Source organism: Musa acuminata, chromosome BXJ3-11 (assembly GCF_036884655.1).
Source record: "Musa acuminata AAA Group cultivar baxijiao chromosome BXJ3-11, Cavendish_Baxijiao_AAA, whole genome shotgun sequence".
Classification (NCBI taxonomy): Eukaryota; Viridiplantae; Streptophyta; class Magnoliopsida; order Zingiberales; family Musaceae; genus Musa; species Musa acuminata.
In genome coordinates this window covers 5,527,011-5,550,464 of record NC_088359.1, presented here as the reverse complement: position 1 = coordinate 5,550,464, position 23,454 = coordinate 5,527,011, and the positions used below count along the sequence as shown (strand labels likewise).

Here is a 23,454-nt window from a genome sequence, read left to right as displayed (position 1 = left end):
TCTCGCCTCTTCTCTCTTTTTGGTCCATACAACCAAAGTAGCCTTCGACCCCTTTCGCTCCTCCATGGCCTTCATATACTGGTAACAGACGCCAAAAATCCAATGGCGCTCTCCCTCTCCTCCATCTCCGTCGTCGTCCCCCCCTCCAAACCCTCCTCCTGCTCTTTCCGTAGCCGCGGCCTTGACCTCTCCCGGCGCGCCCACCTCCGCTCCGCCGCCTTCTCCGTCGACCCCTCTCTTGCCCTCCGCCAGCGCAGGAAGGCCCGTCGGCGGGGGCGCGGCGATGGCTTCACGAGCTTCGTCAGCGCGTCCGCAGACTACTATTCCACTCTCGGAGTGCCCAAGTCGGCCAGCGCCAAGGAGATCAAGGCCGCTTATAGGAGATTGGCTCGACAGGTGCTTATTTGTTGTTATGATTTTAGTTTATTTTTTTATTGTTTCTTTTTATTAATGGATTGGAATGTTAGGCTTTTTAATAGTTGCGTGAAACATTTGGAAAAGAACCGTTATTACTTTGTTACAATTCACTTAAGATCATTCCTTGCTGGTGTTGATGCGATTGAAGTTGTTTGAACTATGGGTTGTACCACTAGCAGGCATCATTTGTTCGTCCAAGTGAAGTCGCACTTTGCGAGCAACTTTGCATTTGGCTCAGTTGTCGAATGTGAGGATCTCGAATATTGCTGTTTGCAGTGTTAAAAGTATGCAGTCCAGAAGGATGGTGAAATTTTGCTTCTTCCACTTAAAGACAAAGCCTCGGAGGATGGATCTGTATATCATCGCTTTAATGAAAATAATAATAATCTAGAAACATGAGTAGAGGAACTTGGATTATGAAATCGTACTAATTGACAAGTTTCAGTATGCTGTCTGCTTTTCTGATCTAAATACTTGGACTCTAAAGGTTTAGATCATAGAATAACTTGCATTCTTAATATTTCTGTCTCACCGTACCGAGGCCCCTGATGAATGCTGATAAAAGGTTATTCCAGTTTTAGTGTTGTTTGTTATCTGCACAGAATTGCCTTTTTTCCCTTATAATGGGAATCAATGCTATTATGAGCCATTTGACCATTACTACGATGAAATTTGCTCTTGCAAAGGCTTTGGTCTTTCAGACAATTTTGTGTAGTCTGATTTTATTTATCTAACTAAGACCTTATTGTGGTCATCTAGAGGTCCCTTTAAGAAAACTTGTGATGAATATCCTTCGTGTAGATATATAGCAAGTGAATGTGAAAGCTTGAATCCAAACCGTGAATCACATGTTTGAGAGACAATGCGTCATTGTGCTTATTCTGATAGTCACAATGACTGATGGTTTGTAGGGCTTCAATCTTAATATCAAACCAATATTTTATTTCATGTTTTTCTGTTTCACCAGGACTGGTACGTACAGGGAGCAGTACTTACCGGTCCAAGGGTGAAAGGAGATGCTGACCACCCCTAACCGGATGGTCTGCATGCGAGTCAGGCGGTAAGCCTACCTGCAGGTCTTTGGAGCTCAAAGAGAAGCATTGGGTCTCTTTTGAGTTGTAAAAGAGGGCTGACAAACCCTCTTCTAACAACTATATTTCCTTACCCTTACTGTTAACTCCTCTTTTCACTCTATAAACCAACTATTATCAACCCCTGTTTGCTTTCATCTATCTCTCTTTCCCTTCCCTCATATCAATCCTCTTCTCAAACCTTCTACCTTCCACTCAAATCTCTTTCATATTCAAGAGTTTACTGAAGGGGAAATTTAATTTCTCAAGGTGAATGTTCTAATCGAAGATCCATCAGCTAATGTCTTCAAAGTTAGGTAAATCCAAACCAAGGTTTGCAATACCACACAGTACAGTATGGTACAGGCGGTATTTATCAGGTCAATAACTTACCGAAATGCGGACTAGGGTAAACTGCATGGTATGTCCAGTATAGGGCCTGTACCACCCGTGATGGTACAGGCCCTGGACAATTTTTTTTTGTTTTTTGTTTTATGTTTTTCAGACCTTTTCATTTAAACCTTGCTTAATAAATTTTGTTCACACCATTTTATGGATTGTAGGATCCAGAAAAAAAAATCCATTTGCTAGTATGTTTCTTTTACTTTTAATTAGTTTCCAAGATCCATGCTATTTTGCAAATCCTTGCTTATCATGAATGTTAAAAGTTGTACTATAATTAAATACTGTTAGTTGTACTTGGCAGATATTACTATATTAGTATGCTTGATACAGTTTTCTACTTAAATTATTTTTTCTGTACCATGGACTGAGCATGATTTTACCTGTAAAGCGTCCAGATGAAGAGCCTTCTATTTTCCGAAAGTAATTGCACTTTTGAATCCTTTGTGTTGCATCAGCAATAGTTTTCTGAAATTTGTTTTATGTGTTAAAGTATCACCCTGATGTCAATAAGCAACCTGGGGCAACAGAAAAATTCAAGGAGATAAGCACTGCATATGAGGTACTCAGTTGTTTCAGATGATTCAAGTTCTTTGATGTCTCCATTATATTTGTTCCTTTAATTCGAGTTCTTTGACTCTTCAGTTATATTTGTTCATGTTAACTTTGCTTCTTGTATTTGATCTTGAGGATAGTTATGTTATAGAATTATCATTTTACTTCTTTCTGTGCCATTGACTTGGTTTTGATCATTAAGTTTGGAATTACTATGGATCGGCTAGTGTTCTTCCTTTTTCCTTTTGATCCTTTTGTGACATCAACTTAATTATCTCAACAAGAGAATTATTTGTTTTGTGCTATGGACACAATCCAAACTAGTCTCCAGCAAGCATAGTGGCATTCACTAATTTTAAATTGATGTCCGAATTCTGTTTGCAACTTTTACTAGCCATCATAAAACAGTGGTAATCCTTAAAGATCTACCTGAAACAAGATTTCTTGTGCAAGAGAAGGCTCCTGTTGGAATGTGTGCTTGTTTATTCGGATCCAAAGATTATTAACCATATATGCTGTCGTGGCTTGAGAGACTACGATAACTATCTTTAACATCCATAAGCAGGGTCTGCAGCATGTGACACCTAAATACACTCACTCAAAATGACTAATATCATATTGCTTGAGCTTTTTAGCATTCCACTAGAACATGAAAATTGGTTTCTAACCAAGACTGCAAGTTGACCTATTCAGTCTTCAGTCATAGGATAGGAAGACTAGTTGTGTCAATCTGAAGCTTTAATCACTGTTTAGCTTCAGATTCAACAGAAGTTTTGAGCCTGGGATCAGCATGAAACCTGAAAATTGTCTGGCTTTTGGTCTTAATTCTGTCTACTGAATACCACAATTTGTCAGTCTAAAATATGGATTTTAGTTTTAAATTTTGTAGCAATAGAGGTTAAGTGATAAATGTCTATTCTATTAGGTAAACTATATGCCTTTGTGCAACCTTGAATTCTGTGTTTTGATTTTTTTTTTCCAAATTTGATATGGACTATACAATTACTTGTTTTCTCAGTTCTGTTCTTTTTGCCATATCATATATTTTAGTTTTTTCATAATTAATGTTTAATAGTTCAGAACTTCAGATATTATATAGTGGTCTTTCCTAACTATATTGGCTTGTTCTTGCATTTAAAGGTTCTGTCAGATGATAAGAAGAGGGCTTTGTATGACCAATATGGTGAAGCTGGAGTTAAGAGTGGGGTAGGAGGTCCAGCTGGAGCATACACGGTAATCTATGTTGCCTTTTAATTTGTAAGATGTTTCCAACTATACTTTTGTCCTTTCCTTTTCACACTGAAAGTATTCAAGAGTCTTGTTATAGGATTCAATTAGATTTATGGCAAGGCAAAGTTATTAGGTTACATTTAAGGGTTTCCAGAGCTGCAAAATGATGTTATTGAAGTATCTACATAATTCTGGTTTTCTTTTTCCGCAGACCAATCCTTTTGACCTCTTCGAGACTTTCTTTGGTGCAAGCATGGGTGGTTTCTCTGGGATGGATCAAACTACATTTAGAACACGTAGATATGGTGCCGCTGTGAAGGGTGAAGATATACGGTAAGTACATTTGAAGAGTTTGTTACAATTATTATTGGTCTAAGATGAGCTATAATTTTAGGTTAAGTGCAAACTGTGATTTTATAGTTCATGTGGACTTTACTTTTGCATACTCTGTAACCTTTCTATTTCCTTATTATAATGAGTTTGAATGAGGCTTTGGCCTATTTTTCGCTTCAAAATAGAGTTAGATGTAGTTATAGAACTCTGTTTATTCTTTAACCTGAGAGATTATGTCTAAACTATAACGATTTTTTATAACCTTTTTTCTCTATATATTCAGTCAGAGAATGTGTTTTACTCTAATTCAGCTTTAACCACTGTTCACTGAAGGACAATTTCATGTTGATTTGGTTATGCTCTCTCTGCATTAAAGTATTTATTCAATTACCCCACTTTTATAATAAAGGGCTTGATTTTAAAGATATAAAGTTCAGTGTGGTGCCTGCTTTCTTTACGTTAATGCCTTTTCTAATAGTTTGTGAGGAAAAAAACTATGTTATGACCTAACTAATAGTTGGTAATTTGTTTATTGTTGTCAAGTGGCAGTTGGTTGGCAATTGGAATTGCAATTAGAATTGAAATTGGAATCAGCAGTTTAAATTATGTGAAGTGGAATTGTAATGGCCAATTTTCTTCCTGTGTTTGGTTCTTTCAACTTTGAAATGAATATCTCTTTCAGCTTTGGATCCAAGATCCAAATCAGAATTGCGGTATTTTTGCCTTTGAAATTCCTTTTTGGGAATAAATAAATATGGTAGTGTTTGTCATTGGCAGTCTTGTTCATTCCATTAGAATGGGAATTGAATTGAGATCACACTGGTCTATCTTCCCCAGAAGGGAATTTGATTTCCCTAAAAAAGGGGAGTCGATATTTAGTTGCTCCCAGACACTATCAAGAATTGGTACAGATGTCGACTTAGATTTGAGATGTAGAGTTTTTAAAGTGGTTTAGACATTACACAAATTTATCTCTGTCCATTTAACATGAAAATTGATAAAGGAGGGGCAACCCTATATTTCTTAGGGAAAAGTCAACGGCTGAATTTAAAGGTTCTTCTAGACATCATCGAAAATTTATTTAATCAGTGTTGCAATACAAGGTCTGTAATTTCGTATCGTACCGGAGTTTCGACGTTCGCTCGGTACAGTACGAAATTGTATACCGAGCGGTATACCGAAGCGACGTTGCCTCTCTCTTCTCCCAGGCGAAGCGACGTCGCCTCATATATATATATATATATAAATTAATATATATAAAAGATTATATATATATATATATTTATATATATATTTTATTTAAAAGGCGACGTCGCCTTTTCCTTCCCCACGTGGGGCGACTTCGCCGAGGCGATGCGACATTGCCTTGTTTATATATATATATATATATACATACATATATATATATAATTTTATTATTATTTTTTGTTCTGTCCGATAGCGGGCGGTCCGCGTATCGGTATGCCGTCGGACCGGTACGTACCGCCCGTACCGGACAGTATCATTCGGTATTGCCTACCTTGTTGCAATATATGTAATTCAAGCAAAAATTAACTGTGGATACAGGTGTAGTGATAAAGTTATTAATTTTGTATTATGTGTTGATGAGTTTGTAGAAATTGGGAATTTGTTTATTGATGTTATGAAATCTTCGTGACAGAAAACTTAAATTTTGCGCAAGAAAAGAAAATTGTAGCCGATTACCAACAAAAATGAGGACACTTTGGTCAATTAACTGTTACTCTAATGGTACATGGAAGATGGAACATACTTTTCAGAGCCTACACATATAATGTTTTGCTCCTAGGAGATCTTGAAAATTCTTTAGATGTAAAATAGAGCTGGGAGAACTTGCTGTCTGAGAAACTAATTTGCAATTAATAAGTTGCTGTTATGTGTGTGTACTGTGTATATTTATCTTTGCATCCAAATGGTGCACATAGCTCATTCATTCCTAGGAAAGGCAACCTGGCATCCAAGACTGCCAATGTAGGGTATGGGATGCCAATACTCTGATGGACAGCTGGCTATTTTACTGCCAGGTATTTGACCTGCTTTTCAACTGTTAAGCAGTCATGCATATAATTAACTATTTTTAGGACCTGAGGGATACATGCTTCAGTTATGCAATTATCTTTAGGTCTTTTTAAGAAATCTCTTCTTTATGTTTTTTCTTTTGTCTCTGTTCAGGAAATCATAGAGTTATTTAACTGAAACAAATTCTCAGGTATGACATAACTTTGGAGTTTCCAGAGGCCATCTTTGGAGGAGAAAGGGAAATTATCTTGTCACATTTGGAGACATGTGATGCTTGTACTGGTACTGGATCAAAAATTGGCTCCAAGATGCGAATATGCGCAACTTGTGGTGGAAGAGGTCAAGTAATGCGAACTGAGCAAACACCCTTTGGCCTATTCTCTCAGGTTTTTAAGTGCTTTTTTTTTTAAATTTTTTTTGCTTTAATTAGTGTACTGACAAAGGATTAAAGTATCTTTCCTGAAAGCTGCAGTCCATAACTTTTGGAGAAAGCTGGAGCTTTTTGATAAAATACATTAGAAAATTTTAAAAATGAAATAGAGAAAGCCTGGAGCTTTTGGTAACATACATCGGAGAAGTTTAGAAATGAAATAAAGAATGCCTGAAGCAACTTAATAGAGCTTCAAAATTTTGTATCCTGGATAAGTATGGATAAGAAATTTAAAATATTTTGAGTGATTTTGAATTTTTATAACATCTGATTTGTACTCTCTGCTGCTTTTGTCTCTTCTATAGTCCATTAAATTTTATATTTGTTTGAATTTTTATTTAATAACTTTGGTACAGCAGTCTGGACCCCGGTCTAACATATAGGAATACTTTCTTTTGTCTATTCATTTGATAATACAACACATTTTAGGGATCATAAACTGATATCACCTAAAAGGAGTTCTATTCATATACACTACTGCATTTTTCTTGACTCCCAATTATTCCCTAAACCTCACTGTCTTTAAGCAACCACTATATAGACTCTATACTGCTACCTCATTCTCAATTTCATATGCTACTTCCTGTAGGTTTCTATATGTCCAACTTGTGGCGGAGAAGGTGAAACTATTTCAGAGTATTGCCGGAAGTGTGCTGGAGAAGGGCGATTACGTGTTAGAAAGGATATTAAAGTAAAAATTCCTCCTGGTGTTAGCAAAGGTAGTACTCTTCGTGTCCGTGGTGAAGGTGATGCAGGACTCAAAGGGTATGGAAATGCTTTGCTATTGCTAGTGTTTGTTTTTTTTTCAATTTTTTTTGAAAGATTTCATGTTTTCTGCCGCAACTTAATTTAACTCTATTTCTTGGAATTTCAAGTTTGATTAATTGTGCTTATACCAAATGAATTAGTTATTAAATGTTAAATCTCTTAAATTACTTGTCATGTGTTTGGGGAATTATAACCAAGGATTTAAATCTTGGCCTGATCTTGATTTTTGTAACTTTCTGACTGGTATGGTACCAATGTACCAGATGGCAAATCAACCTATACAGTATACAGCTTGGTATTATTGAATAAAACAATAATTACTTGGTGGAACATTAGTTACGAGGTCGTACCTTCTAGTATGATCGAGATTGGGAGCCTTGATTACAGGAACTACCAGATCAGGCTTTCAGAATTAGTTCAATTTAGCACGAAGAATCAACGGATCAATAGGTTCTTGTCCCAATCAAGTATAAGGGAAAACCAAGGAAGCCTAACTTACACATGTTTTCCTGGGCTCCAATTTTGTGTGTAACCTCAGCTGTCTTGTTCTTTTTAAGCTCAATGAATTCCGGCAAACTTTTTAATAATGCAACTGTCAATTATTTGGCTGCTAGGTTTCCTTCTGATGGCTGTATAACTACAGACTTGACTATATGCTCAACTTAAATTGTCAATGAAATGAACTTGTGAATAATCAAGATCCTTCAGACTCATTTTGGTTTCATTTTTTGGCTATAGGGTATCAATATGATAAAGGCTGGTCGCCGCTCATCTTTGTTAAAAATGAAGTTTAACCAAGCACATTAAGCTTTTCAACTATTAGGTGGCATCAATTAATCCTACTTTTCAGGCTTGAAACAATCTTACGAAAATTTGATCAAGCCTGGGGTCTGTGAATTTGATGGATTTCAGGATCAATAAATACCTAATATGGTGGTCTTTAGATCATTTTGTGGTATAGAACACTGTTTTGCTGAGTTGAGTTAAACAGGCAACCTTGTGCATTAGCCAACATTGCATTTTCTATTCCATTTTTGTGCAGGAAATTCTACTATATTGAGCTTGATGAAGCTTCACTTGGGAAGGATATGCCTTACTTGTATTGACAAATGATTTAGCTTGGACAAAGAGCATTTAACTAGTTGAAGATGCTATATTCAGTGCTATGACATCTATTAATCTCTTCACCAAACTGACCATATATTTTTTGAACAAGTTATGAATTCCAAACTCCGCATCTAAGTGTTTTCCATGTTGATCTAGAACAATGCAAAATTCGTTTTATTGCTTGTAGGAAATGTTATGATTACTACAATACTTTTCGGGAAAGAAATACTTTTCTGCCTCAGCCAGAAAGGTGTAGTCCATAGTCTTGTAATGCTAGGGTTTTAGCTGAATGTTAGTTCTTGATGTTTGTTAGGTGCATCCACTAATGGTCATTCTATACAACTTCAGTGCCTTAGTACTTGTACAAAAGTTTGTATGTAGATTCAATATGAGATTTTTGATAAATTAAGATGTATGTATTTGATCCTTTTAACATTGCATACATTATCTTTATAGAGGTTCATGAGGCTCCAACCAATGCGACATATTAGAAAGGTCAATCACACTCTTACCTTGCAACTAGAGAGACTATTTTGATGACATATAATGTCATTTTATTAGATGGCAGATGGACTTGAGTATATGTTTTTTGAAGAATTGCTGCTAGGGTGGCAATTTGTGCAGGTTGGTTTGGGAAATATATCGGGTTAGCCTAGAAGTTTTCAACCCGAACCCAAACCATTTATAATTGGGTTAGAATGACTTAACTAGGTTTGGTATTTAACAATAATCAGAATAATAAAAGCTGAAAAATTAAATATTTAAACTATAAAATGAATTATCATATGATGTTTCATTTTTCGTTTTATGAACCATCAAGGATTGAATACATTGAATACAATATCCTTCATAAATCTATTTCACAGACTGAAATTTCAAATAGTAGAGAAGTTAATCTAACTAAAACTATTGAAGAGGATTGAACTTAGATCATGTTACTTACCATAATCTTCTTTTCTTGTCCAATGTAAATGAAACATGTGACCTAGGAAGGTTACCTTTAAGTTTATGTAGGATGGTATTTATTGTACTTTCTTGACCTTGCTAACCTACCAGGTCCTGGAGGCAAACCCAAGCCTGATTCATTTAATGTCAGGTTGAGATTGGATTCAGATTAATTGATCTGAATAACAAATTTCCTCATTCAAACTTGGTACATTTCTAGCGGATTTGGCCGGTAGGTGCATGTTAGTCAGGCATTGCTGCCCCTAATTTTCACTGCATTGAAGTTAAACACATGGCATTAAAACTCTTGAGTTGTTTTTGACTGAGTTTATGTATTGACTAACATTTTCTACTTTCATTCTCTATAAGGGGGCCGCCTGGTGATCTGTATGTCTGCCTTGACATAAAAGAGATACCTGAGATACAAAGAGATGGCATCAATTTATGCTCAATTGTTACAATAAATTACATTGAAGCTATCTTGGGGACTACTGTTAAGGTGATCCCTGAACTTTTTTTAAACATTTATTAATTGTTTTTCTCATGGATAAATCTGAGTTTAACATGTGTTAGCCTGACAGATGCTTATTGTCAAATGAACCACCTTGGTGAGAAAGAGGTAATGAGAAAGGCCAAAGCATACAGATCAGTCCCTGTCATGTCACTATAAAAAAATACATAATACAATTGGAAAGTGTATTGTCCATTTCATGTGGTCATTTAACTAGACAAAACAAGACATGAATGTCACAAAAACAACATAGTTCAATACTTAAGTGCTTGTTGGTTCTTACGATTAAAATCTAGACATGAATGCCACTTCTTCACAAGTTGAAGTATACCTGTTACTTGTGCCTGGGGTTCCGAAGTTGGCTAGTTTTGAAATATCGTCTCACATGGTATCGGTGAAAGTTCATATTGAAGAATTTGTTCCAAGTGCATAATTTTCATAACAATTTTCATAAGGCCCATGACCACTTTTGCGAGAATTTAGAGTGGGTTTCTTTATTTATTTCTAAATCAGGGATGAAAACTATATAGAAGACCTAGTTCCATTTGTAGAAGAGATAATGAAAGAAAGTATAATGGAAAGCAAAGGAAAACAAGAATTAAGAAAAGATTTATGGATATTGATCCTTTAGTGGAAGAAACTGGAAACAAGAATGGAGGTATAAAATATAAATAAAAACCATGAATAACCGTAATACAGTTTTGCTCAGTGTTCTATGCAGGCGTTATATTATGGTATGAGTGTGATGTGGACGATATCCACTTGATCTTCTGGATCTTGAATCTTGATGATATGTGGTGACCTCTACAACATAACAAGAGGAAAAAAAACTCATAATACATCATCAGTGCTTGGTCATGGGTGTCGGTGTTGAGGAATCTGTTTTCACAATTTTGTCTCAACTCTTTGATGAGTCTTTAAAGCTTGTGCATGTTGAACCTGATCCTCATAGTTCTCTGTTAGAACATTGGACTTACATGGATCCAAGGAAGAAAAAAAAAAGTTGGCTTCTGAAATATTGGGAATACAGTGTGCTCTTCCTCCAGCTTTTATCATAGTATGTACTAGCCAAGGTCTAAAATCTTTGAGCTAAAATCTCATGGTTACACAAGAGTGACCATTTGTGTCCTTACTGCCTCCTGGTTCATTTTTTTTTCAGTTACTTGATTATCATTCTTTTTCATATTTAGGAGTAGAATGTTTCTTTTTCTTTAGTAAGTGGTTTTCCTCCTTTCTTGACTTTCTTATTTTACGTTATAATTGTATGCCCTTTTTCTTACAAAAGCTTGCATTGGGCAGGTAAAGACAGTTGATGGGATTAATGAACTTCAAATACCTCCTGGCACTCAACCTGGTGATGTGGTTGTTCTAGCAAAGAAAGGTGTGCCTAAGTTAAACAAGCCATCTATACGTGGTGACCATTTATTTACCATCAAGGTTACTATACCCAATCGTATCAGGTAGTGCTTTTCTGCTATAATCTTAGTTTTTTGATCCGTCTTTTTGAATGAAGGGGTATGAAACATAGTCAAAATTTCAAATTATTTTGCTATATTGTTGGTATATCTTCAATAAACTTTTCCTCTCTTTCGACTTGACCCTTGGTTCTTTTTTCAGTATTTTTCCTAAATTATGTTTTTCTGCTGTTTTTGGATGTGCAATTATGCTTGTTCCATATTGGATAATTTTACTATTCCAACCCTCATCTGAACCTGACAGTTACTAATATGGACATTTCATGTATGCTCTGTAGTGGAAAGGAGCGGGAGTTGCTCGAGGAACTTGCATCTTTGAGTAGAGATTCTGTCAGCCGTGCGAGTCCTCGTACTAGTACAAAAGCACAGGGTAAGATGAGAGTGGTTTGTAACTATATATTTTGTTGTGTGATAAAAGTAATTGAGATAAGGTAAATAGGCATGAGCGTACAGAATTATTGCCAAGTGCAAGCTACACTTGATACTTTTATCTCCTCTGTTTTTGTGAGTAAGTTAACCTCATTGCATATGGCTACATCTAATATACGCGCAACATGACCCTAATGGTTATTCAAATAAAGGCTAAGCCTGATATACTTGTTTGCAGTTAATAGAGCAGAAAGTCAAAAGAGTCTGGAAGCAGAGGAATCAGAAAAACCTAGTCAGAATGACTTTTGGCAGTCACTAAAGGATTTCGCCGGGTATGTTTTAATCTAAATAGTATCTATCATGTTCTCTCTGGTGGTTAGCAATGCCCTTTGTCTATATAATCATATATCCACATCTGCCATTTACCTGTGTAATGGTAGTTAATTCTTAGTGTCACATACCTTATTTACTCATAATATGGGAATAAGTATTAAGTTTGTCATCTCATAATGATGGCATTGTTAGTCTTTCACAATCTAGATTCCTAGTTAGGTCTAACTTGTGCCTTGTATTGTATTAGTTTACACCAGGTCAGGTAGTTCTTTCTTCTTCTATTGTTGTGCAGGATTAGAAATTTACCAAAGAAGAAAATTCTCCACAAGTCTCCTTATATTACTTGGGTATTAGATCAACGTGAAGTTTGCAAATAAATAGCTATACAATGATCATAACGGATATTGTAATTGGTGATTACAAGATGAGAAGTTTGTGCTTTTTATAGGCCAATAACCTGGTTTCTTCTTCTCAGTCTCATCCCTGTTAGTTTTTCCTCAATTGTTCTCATTCAAAACCTGTTATGAACTCTTCCATGGGCTTATAATCTTCAAGTATGATCGATATAAGCTTTGCTATTGGCTTATAATTTTCAGTTTTGATGGATATGATTTCATGAAACACAAAGTAGAAACATTGTTACCGAACTAATGATATATCCTCCTGTTAACACATTTGTTTGTAAAATAAGAAAAGATACTACAAAAGATACCACAGGGACCCCTAAATTTGCCTGACATGAGAATAAGTTTATGCTTAAAGCTATCATAAAATGTAAATGCTACAGAAGCTGGTGACAACATTGGTTTGTATTTGCTTTTGCATCTATTTCTACATCCAGCAATTTTAGTTGAAAAAAAAGAATATTTGGAGTTAATATTTCATGAACAAGTAATCTTTTTGATGAATTCTCATAGTGCCTAAAATCTAAAATTCTTGCAGGTCAGTGGCTAACGGGGCACTAAAATGGCTAAAAGACAACCTTTAGGCCAAAAGACCATTCTTTAACCAAGATGATACCATCTGCGACCTCTTTTTAGCACCATCCAGTTTCTCTCCTGTCTCTCGCTGACACCATTCCTAGTTATCACTTCCATCCCTGCTTAGTATCTCAGACACTGGATGCTGATCTCGATCATGATATCAAATTATGGATAAACAGCTCTCTCGTATGGAATTCTTTTTCTGCTATTTTCTTTTTTTTTAATCTTGTTTCTGTATACTTAGGCAACTGTAATATTGAGAAAAGCAGTTCATTGCAAATACTTTTTTCTATCTGTGATGGATACCATGTTAGGACAATTTCAAAAGGTAATGAGCGATTCTTTTATTCCCTCAGTTTCTCATGTTGTTTGTTGAATATTTATCATAATAAAGTGGCATTTAAATATCCAGAGAGGTGTAATTTCGTTTTTCTCCTTGATCGTGATATACAATTAGGTTGCTTGCCAATTGTTGTTTCATAAGAAAGCTCCTGTTTTTTTACCTTTTATTGTACGTTATTATGCTTTTGCAGATATTAAACTGAGTTTAAATACAGATATATGACCAAAATTTTCACAGAAATTTGTTATCGGGCATTATTCTTGTTGTCAAACTATCATGTGACAGGGCAGTTGAGCCAAGAGTGAACATGGAAATGAAAACTATGGGCATTACCAAGGAATTTTGACTAAAACATTTTCAAAGTCCTGCTCAATATAGAAGAATTCAAGGCACATTTTGAGATATAGATTCTTTTTCTCCACATGAGTTTGCTAAAATGCTAAATTTGTATTAAGTGATATATTTCCTTTCAGGGTTAAAAATCCACTTATTTTAGGATGATCCGACAAGCAAATTGAAATGGTTCTGATGATTGATTCAATTATCAATTGGATGATTTGAAATACTGGAAAACCATCATATTTGAAGAACGTCAAATCTTTGAACCCAAGATAAATGAGTTTGATATATTCCTATTAAATTAATTTTTTTTAAGCATTCAATTTATAGGACTACTCTATTTTATAAAAGTTTAAAAATACAACTCTATTTAAAAATAACATAACTATAGCTTAAATTTTAAATCTCGTAGATTACTTTGTACATTATTTATATATATATTTTTTGTGCTATATATTTTATAATTTGTGAATTTTATTTATTTATTGCTGATATTTTACTTATTTCAATTAAATTTATATTAAAATAAGAACAACGAAGACTATTTATTTTATTGTTTGAAATGTACGGATTGTAACGGTTAGAATTGTCACGTGCGAGCAAAGTACAATAATTCAAGCTTTCACATTTCGGTCTTCTTGTATCCTGTACATGAATAAGCTCCCTTCCCCTTCCACCTTGCGTCTCAAACTCTTCCGTTCTCGCCAGCGGCCATGGAAACCTAAAGCCGCGATTCTCCAAACGTACACACACACACACTCTCTCTCTTTCTTTCTTTCGCTTGACCCTAATCCTACCAGTAACCTCTTTCATCTCCAGAACCTGACGATGTCCATCGAGACGCTCGCTCATCTGCCGCCGTAGTGAGGGTCGTTTCCATTCGGCCTACCTTGCTCTCTTTGATAGCTGGTTTCTCCATCGTACTGCCCGATTCGGTGCTTGCGATTTGCTCTGAGTTGATCGATCTGAGAATGGAGGCGAAGGAGGCATCGGCCGCACCAGGGGCGGCAGCCTTGCCCGAGACGAAGGATGGTCCGGTGAGTGACGAAGGACATCCGCTAGATGCTGAGAGTTTGGCCAAGGCGGCTGCCTTCCTGTTCCAGAGCTCCCGACTCCAGGACTGCTTACATGTGTTGAATCAACTCCTACAGAAGAAGCAGGACGATCCGAAGGTGCGTGGCAATTTTTTTTGGGTGATTTGATCATTTTTTTCATTTTGCTGGTAACAATTTTTTATGTTAAAAAAATTGATATTCACTTAATTTGTTTTTGAAATGTTTCACTTTCTTTATTTAGGATAGACGATTTACAATTTTCTGACCTTCATCTCATCAGAGCGATGTGCTGTTGTGCAGTTTTGACTCTTAACTTCTGCAACTATTTGCATAATCTGTTGATGGGTTAACATATTACCTTCTGCAACTATTTGCATAATCTGTTGATGGGTTAACATATTACCCTCAAGTTAGTTATGTTTAGCATCCCGAATTTTATATTTTAAAATATTATATTAGGATCTCAATACTTATAAAAGTGAAACATTTAGTCCTAATTCTCCTTGTGTTGTCAACTTTATTGACCGAAAAAATCGCAAATGCTATCACAAGCAGTAAGGGCACAAATAAAAGGGGCAAAAAAGTAATTTTATTATTCTCATCCGTTTCAAATATTAATTTCACAAAAGGAGAAGGATAACTTCTGTAGCATTGGTAAAAGGGCTTCACTATCCTGCCTTTCGGCTTTCCTCCCCTTCGGTGCACATCTTCTCGAACGGTTGATCAAATGACGTCGGTGGCACAGGAGGCCAATGGTGTTCCAGAGAAGATTCGAGCATCACCACCGACCTCTATGCAGCGTTATCCTCTCCTCCAGTTTCGTTATCCTCCTGGACGACCTACCTAAAGGCGGCATCGGTGTCGCGCGATGCTGGTGGTGATCCAGAGGAGATCCGGGCATCACCTTCGACCTCTGTGAAGGGCTATTCTCCCCTCCAACTTAGCTATCTTCCTGGATGGCCTACCCAATGGCGACGTTGATGGTGTGCGCAAGGCCAGTGGCGTTCCATAGGAGATCCGAGTGCCACCTTTGACCTCTGTGAAGCGCTATCCTCCCCTCCAGCTTCATTATCCTCCTGGACGGCCTACCCAACGGCGGTGTTGGTGGCATGTGATAAGATATATTTTGGGTTCAAGACACGTCATAACCGATGCCATGTCGTGCTATAGTCGAGTCAGCAAGGGGAGCACCCCCACGTGCCAAGTCAGTGCCTCCGTACCAAGGCGTTGTTTGGTATGTCTTGTCCCAGAAGCTCGGGACAACGTCGTCTGGCATCGTTCCGCGTGTCCCGGGACGACGACCACACAAAAGTGTCGTCTCATCCCTCGAGGATCGACTGCCACGCCAAACCCACGTACGACCGACCCTTGTACAGTAGTATAAAAGCCCCCGGCCGACATCCGACCGGGGGAGAGGAGGGAGGAGGAGGAAAAAGAAGAGAAAAACAACTACTGACTTGCTCGTCGGAGGGGCCAAAGTCGGGAATCACCGGACGAAGGTAATTTTTGCAGGAAAGCGGCCACCCTCAAGCCGCGAGTGTCTCAACCTGGGAATTGCCATCCAGTGTACGAAGGTGAGCTATAGACCAGCCTGAAGACGGAGAGATGCTACTCAACACAAATGACACCCGGATCGAGGAACGCCGATCAACACCCTGTCACGAGGGCCAGGCCTACCTCGGAATCCAACTCAGCTGACAAAAGACTCCTGACATCGACCCGTGGTCCAAGCCGTGCTGACTCATAAGCCACGACACATTTGTTCACCAACATTTTTGGCGCTAGAGGAAGGGCCCGGCCTACCTCGGAGCCTTCTTGTTCGTAAACGGAGACTCTCCTGAGGCGGTTTTGGGAGTCATTCGCATTGCCCATAAGACGCTAGGGAGCTGGTCCACCCAGGGCTCCGTGCTCGCCCGAGATCCTCTTCTTGAGGCCCTCTAGAATCGCCTGATTCATTACTTTCTGGCCGTTAGTTTGGGGGTGTGCAACCGAGCTGAACCTCAACTGTATCCCATATGACTGGCAATAGGCCTTAAACTTAGCGTTGTTGAATTGAGCTCTGTTGTCGGTGATGATAGCCCCCGAGATCCCGAACCAGGTGATAATGTTCTTCCACGTGAAGCTTTGGATTTGTTTCTCGGTGATGGAGGCCAAGGGTTCGGCTTCAACCCACTTCGTGAAGTAGTTGACCTCGACTATAAGAAAGCGTCGTTGTCCCGATGCTGGAGGAAAGGGTCCAAGGAGATCGAGTCCCCATTGGGCGAAGGGCCAGGCCGCATCCATCGGGGTAAGAGGGACTGCTAGCTGATGTTGCGATCGGGCGTGCCTTTGACATTATTGGCACTGCTGCACGTATGATATGGCGTCTTGGCGTATAGTCGGCCAGTAGTACCCCTGTCTAAGAGTCTTGAAGGCCAAGGTTCGTCCCCCGATGTGCTCCCCACAGATCCCCTCGTGGAGCTTGGCGAGAACTGTTTCAGCTTCTGATGGCGCGAGGCAGCGCAAGAGGGGTTGAGAGAAGGCCCTATGGTATAATTTTCCGTTGACGACGCAGTACCAGGCTTGGGTTCGTCTCAACCGTCTCGCAGCCGTCGGGTCATCGGGTTTCGTTCTGTCCTTCTTGAAGCGGAGGATTTCTTCTGTCTAGCTTGGCGGTACCTCCGTTTCGACGACCTCGTGAGTCGTCACTGTTGGCACCGTTACGGACTCAATTGCTGGGGTCGATGTCGGGCTGCGGGTGGAGGCCGATCTGGCCAACGCATTGGCCCGCGTGTTCTACGCCCGAGGTATTCTAGCGATCGAGAGGCGGTTGAAGCGATGGGTGAGCCGCTTCGCCTCTGTCAAGTATAACGCTATCATTGGGTCCCGGGCTTCGTAGCTCCCATTTACGTGTCCCGTCACCAGCTGGGAGTCGCTGAAGACTTCGAGGTTGCCCACATGCATCTCCAGAGCGAGGCGTAGGCCGTGAAGTAGCGCCTCGTACTCGGCCTCGTTATTGGTGGCCCAGAATTGTAATCGGAGCGATCTCTCGTAGGTTTCTCCGGACGGGTCTTTGAGGATAAGCCCGACCCCAGCTGCTTCGGTAATGGACGAGCCATCCACGTGCAGGGTCCATATGCTCTCGTTGTTCTCCTGCCCAATAGCATAGTCTTCAGGAGTTAGCTCGGAAATGAAGTCAGCCAGTACTTGAGCTTTGATGGCGGTCCTGGGGGGGTACTGAATGTCGAATTCGCCGAGCTTGACTGACCACTGCAGCATCCGACCTGATGCGTCGAAGTTGGAAAGGATTTGTCGCAATGGCTGGTCAGTGATCACTTTGATTGTGTGAGCTTGGAAATAGGGCCACAGCTTTCGGGCCGTCTTCATTAGCGTGAGGGTTAGCTTCTTGATCGGGGAGTATCGCGCCTCGGGCCCGACGAGGACATGGCTGACATAGTATACGGGTTATTACGTTGATGGCATTTCCCGAACTAACACTGAGCTGACTGCATACGTCGAGGCCACCAGGTAGAGACCAAGGGTTTCGCCTGGCTCGGGTGAGGCGAGTCGGGGCAAGCGGGCGAGGCATGCCTAACTTTTCGAAGACTTCTTCGCATTCCGGGGTCCACGTAAAGTTGTTGGCCTGTCACAAATCCCGGAAGAAAGGGAGGTACTTGTTGCTCGAACGTGACACGAACCTGCTGAGCGCTGCTAACTTCCCGGCGAGTCGTTGCACCTCCTTGATCGAGCGGGGGGAATGCATCTCGGTTATGGCCCGAACCTTTTCCAGGTTGGCATCTATCCCCCTCTTGTCACGAACGATCGTCGTGCACCCGCAACAACTCCGTTCAACGAACCGTTCGTCGCTCTCATCTACATGTACAGTTACTTGGCAGCCTATTTTGCCTTGGTTTTGAGTCATTTTGCTTGTAAAAATGTAAGTTCGAACAAGCTGTAGTGTTACAAAGCGACCGCTCACCGAACCGAGCAAAACAACCCCAAAACAACCCAAAACAGCTTCGTTTTCGTGTGCCGCGGGCTGATTTCTGGAATCTGCCTCCGCTCACCAAAACGTTAGCCATCTCAACCCCTTTGAACCCCCCGGGTGGCACAGGGCTGGATGGGGCTTCGGTATAGTACCGGGCGTTGAACACTTATTCGCAAGTTCGCACGTTTGCCTTGACGGGAACTTGTTGTCGCGCCTGGGACTCAGTGAGCAGCTGTTTGTGGGCTTGCAGCTGTTCGTTCAACCTTCTAAAGCCCTTGTTTTCCCCCTCTCTCTCTTTTCTCTTGTGTATGCAAGGTGCTCGCTGAATTGCTTGTAAAGCTTCCCCTCTTTTCGCGAGACGTCAGGACTTGTCCGTCGCTCGTTCTTTCGAACTAATCAACTTTCTCTTTTACAGGTCCTTCGGGACCTGTAAGAGGTTACAAGTGGGCTGATCTTTGCGGAGCAATATCGCAAGGGCGAAGCACGACTTAGGCAACGCAAGCTAAGTTCGCGTTTTGGCCGCAAGGATGCCTCACGCCTTAGGCAATTCTAGCTAAGGCCGTGACATTGTGGTATTAGAGCGGGCAAGCACTTCGAGCGAGCAGCGAAGGGACTTCGTAACTTCGCCATGGCTAAGCATCGTGGCGAATCCAGCAAGACGGGGCAAGTCGGACCCTTGCCCCAAGCAGTCGCAGGTGGGCTGCATGTGCACACTCGCTCTCATGCTGTTAGAGCCGCTCAAGAGGAGCGCGGCAGCGAACATGATGAGTGAGAAGTTGGCTACTCTCCGCTAGCGGAGGAGGCGCAATCTGGAGCGCCAACTGGGAAAAAGAGTCACAAGGAGAGACTCACAATGGCGAAAACCCGCCTAGATGTTCTTGAAGCGAGCATGGAGGAACTCTACCACGGCCAACAAAGGGTTGTTGGGGTAGAGAGCTCGCAAGAGGAAGCGGAGTCTAGGATCGACAAGGTCGAGGCCCTAGTCGACCGACTGTCTGATGACACCAAAGACTCTGTGCAACACTTACAAGATGTTGTGGCGGAACTCACTTCAAAGGTGGTCATGCTCACAAGAGCACTAAATGCGAGAGGAAGCAACACCCACGTTGCACCAGCACAAAACTTGAAGGCACCCGAGCCTCATGGTTATGGAGGGGCCAGAGATGCCAAAGAGCTCGAGAATTTTCTGTTCGACATGGAATAATACTTTCGAGCTACGAGGCCCGATTCTGAAGATACCAAAGTTTCTATAGCAACAATGTATCTGAACGGAGATGCGAAACTTTGGTGGCGAACCCATTGGGAGGAGATCCAACAAGGTCGGTGTTGGGTTGACACATGGGAAGACTTGAAGCGGGAGTTGAGAACTCAATTCCTACTTGAGAACACAGAGTTCGTCGCAAGAAGGAAGTTGAGACAACTCCGCTAGAGTTCCACCATTCGAGACTATGTGAAACAATTTTCTGCACTAATGCTGGACATATAGTACATGTTCGAGAAAGACAAGTTGTTCAGCTTCCTGTTAGAACCCTTGCAGATTCTAAACTTGGGCTTGATCTCTTTAGGGGATCGGCCTCCTTGGAACTCTATAGGGGTTTCACCCTCCAAGTTGTTGCTCAAAGGCTGCAAAAAAGATTCATCTATTGCTTGTGAAAAGAGGAGAAATACATGACTATTTATAGGGCTTCTAAACCCTAACTCCTAATAGGACTCCTACTCAAGACTCCTACTTCTAACTAACTCCTAATAGGACTCCTACTCAAGACTCCTATTCCTTTACAACTCCTTATTTTTCTCTAAGAAATAACCTCCTAACCCTAGCCGGCCTCTTTACCTCTTTAATAGGGGTCGACTTAGGTAGGTTTTACATGAATGTCCCTCTCAATTAGGACTCTCCAAGCTAGAGTCCTAACAGACCCGCCCTCTTCAAATCAGCCTTGTCCTCGAGGTTGATGATTCATGAATTCTGGGAATTTGATCTTCAAGTCGTCATAGTTCTCCCAAGTGGCATCTTCTATTGGTAGGTTTGCCCACTGTATTAGCACTTCATTAGTGGGACTGTGACGATGACTTGGCACTTCTAACAAGAAAATTTAAAAAATTCATTAAAAGAAACAAGTTTAAGAATGACACAAAAAATAAACTTGAACCTAAGAAGGACCAAGTTATTTGCTATGAGAGCAAAAAGCCGGGACACTACAAGAGTGATTGTCCCCAAGTCAAAAAGAGAACATCAAAGAAGAAGGCGCTCAAAAGCAATATGGGATGACTCGAGCGCGTCCGAAGAAGAGGAGTCCAACACTGAGCAAGTTGCTCATTACGCCTTAATGGCCATCGGAGAGGAGGTAACGAATTTAATAGATGCAGATTTATCATTTGATGAATTATTAAATGCCCTCCATTACTTATTTGATGAATGCAAGATTATTAGTAGAAAATACAAATTGCTAAAAAAGGAGCATGATAGTCTTACTTGTAATTTTGATAAGTTAAAGACTGAATATCATGATAGTTTAGGTTCATGCATAAAATGTCATGATCTAGAAACTCTCCAAAAGGAAAACTTGCTACTTAAGGACACCTTGAAGAAATTCGAGGTTGGTAGCAAGTCCTTGAACATGATCCTTGCAAACAAGGGTCACGTTCCCAAAAGAAGTGGAATCGGATTTGTGAGAAGTCCTCACCAAAACCCAACCACCTTCATAAAGGCCCCATCTTATATGTTCGACATCAAAGCAAATGCAACTTTTGTTGCAAACTTGGACACAAAACGCATTATTGTCCATTCAAAAAAATTAGTCCGAACAGATTAATTTGGGTTCCTAAAGGAACCATGATAAATTCTATGCAACATTATAAAAAATGTAGATCTATTTTTGAGGCACCCAAAAGCAAATGGGTACCTAAAGATCATCCTTTCCTGTAAAGACACAAAACATCATAAGCTGGGAGCAAGAAATAATATCCTGCTCTTTGGATTCTCGATATTCATGACCCGAGATCCAAAAAGAAGTCGCGATGCTCTCTAGCCTAAATAACAGAAGAGGATTAGAAAATTAAAATTACCAATACGATATAAATACAATCCCATTGGAAACCCATGATTCTCACTTCACATATCCTCTGGATTTTCGAACCCATTGATTTCATCCGTTCGTTACTTTCAAATCCAACTATATCATGAACTTACTAAGTTTGTCATGAACTTGCAAGGCTTACCAACCTGAACAATCTGTCACAAACATGTACACGACATTTAGAGTATGCACGTCACAAGATCTATCTTGATCATGCAAAATTTCTTATCTTACAATAGAAAATTCTTACGTAATTATGTAAGTAAAGTTGATTGCTCTGAATGAAAATTCTTCTCAAGTAAAAAACATTTAAATCAGATCACACTGCAGTCAGAACAAATGCTCACCGCCTGCAGGCGGTGGCACTACCCCAGTTGGAGGTAGCACCTCCAGCTGTCACGTGTTGCAAGCGGTTGCACCGCCCCAGCCAGCGGTGCAACCGCCCACAACTCTGCCTCTTTTTAACCCGAGCTAGGGCCGACGGTGGAACCGACCCCAACTCACTCCCTTCCCCTCTTTACTCTTCCAAAGCTTCGCCACCTCCATTTCACCCCTCATAGCATCCCAAATACTCCTCATTTTGAAGCAAAAGATCAACAATCTCTCCTTCTATTGAAGATCTCACTAAGGTATTCTCTAAGAACCCCTTAAATTCTGTTTTTGATTCATTTACTCTTGCTTATTACTATCCTCTTAAATAGCAGTAGTTATGGGGTCTAGAAGATCCTCAAGGGACAAAGGGAAGAGGAGATTAGTGGAAGATTTTGATCTTACCCTTTTCGATTCAAAATAACATGCTGAAAAGTTTTCCTCTTTCGAACTTAGGAGTGTCAATGAGGGAAAACATGTAGATTTAAATGAACTAAGAGACTTAGAGACAATCCAATGGTTTGCAAACTTAGATCTACACCCTATTTTACAAATTAGTGAACCCATCTATCCAAGACTTGTTAGATTGTTTTACAACAATATACAAGTGGATGAAGAAGAAAGAATGTCTACCTATCTCTTAGGACAACACATCTCCATTACGGATAAATTCATTTGCGACATGATAGACATTCCCATAAAAAATAGAGGACTTTACTTTAGAGGATCATGGGATGATGAAACTTTTGGGACAACATATGTTGAAGCCTTAGGAATAATTTTCGCCAATCCCAACTTAGCATTTGTTCCTAAAAGTTGTGAACATCTACTGCCACTAAACACTAAGGTACTTCATCATATCCTAACTAGCATCATTCTCCCTAAACAATACCATCATGATGAAGTAAGCCAATTAGAATTAGGAACTATGTATTGGATCATGAAAGGACATGATATCTGTCTTGGTTATCTTATCCAGCAAAACATGTTAGAACTATCTAAGAAAGACATGATGCTTCCATATGGTGGTATAATCACTAGAATACTGAAAGCCTATGATATTTCAATACCACCGGAAGAAGAAGTAATAAAAGTAGATAGGTTTAGCATAATAAACAAAAATCTACTTCACCGATTAAGATGTGTTTATAGAAACGGTAACTGGGTTAGAATGCCTAGAAGAATCGATCCCCCTCAACCTGAACCAGAACCGGAAACACCAGTCTTTAGGGGTACTCAATCTCCTCCGATCTGTCCCTTTGAGGAAACACACTCATTTGAGCAAGCGCATACATCATCTGTCGAAGATATTGGGATTCGGATGGACCGATTTGAACAA

At 39.9% G+C, this 23,454-nt stretch overlaps 2 protein-coding genes across 2 annotated transcripts in view; both read left to right on the top strand.

Moving 5' to 3' along the window:
• On the top strand, positions 1 to 13,320 carry LOC103970575 (uncharacterized). Its single transcript, XM_009384397.3, has 11 exons — positions 1 to 396; positions 2,383 to 2,451; positions 3,585 to 3,677; positions 3,886 to 4,007; positions 6,235 to 6,430; positions 7,064 to 7,239; positions 9,664 to 9,793; positions 11,105 to 11,265; positions 11,559 to 11,650; positions 11,888 to 11,981; positions 12,925 to 13,320. The coding sequence occupies exons 1-11, from the start codon at positions 103 to 105 to the stop codon at positions 12,968 to 12,970; spliced, it is 1,473 nt and encodes a 490-aa protein (XP_009382672.2). The 5' UTR covers positions 1 to 102; the 3' UTR covers positions 12,971 to 13,320.
• Positions 13,321 to 14,311: 991 nt separating this feature from the next.
• Positions 14,312 to 23,454, top strand: part of LOC103970918 (uncharacterized) — a 39,070-nt gene continuing 29,927 nt past the window's right edge. The window contains exons 1-2 of the mRNA XM_018820266.2: positions 14,312 to 14,390; positions 14,467 to 14,819. Coding sequence (XP_018675811.2) covers positions 14,619 to 14,819 — 201 coding nt within the window. The 5' untranslated portion in view covers positions 14,312 to 14,390; positions 14,467 to 14,618. The remainder of the gene's footprint in view (positions 14,391 to 14,466; positions 14,820 to 23,454) is intronic.

Excerpts from the sequence above, each read along its gene's own strand:
- LOC103970575 (XM_009384397.3), top strand. The coding sequence starts at position 103 with ATGGCGCTCTCCCTCTCCTCCATCTCCGTCGTCGTCCCCCCCTCCAAA. Across the intron at positions 4,008-6,234 it reads GTGAAGGGTGAAGATATACG|GTATGACATAACTTTGGAGT; the intron begins GTAAGTACATTT and ends ACAAATTCTCAG. Across the intron at positions 11,982-12,924 it reads TCACTAAAGGATTTCGCCGG|GTCAGTGGCTAACGGGGCAC; the intron begins GTATGTTTTAAT and ends AAATTCTTGCAG.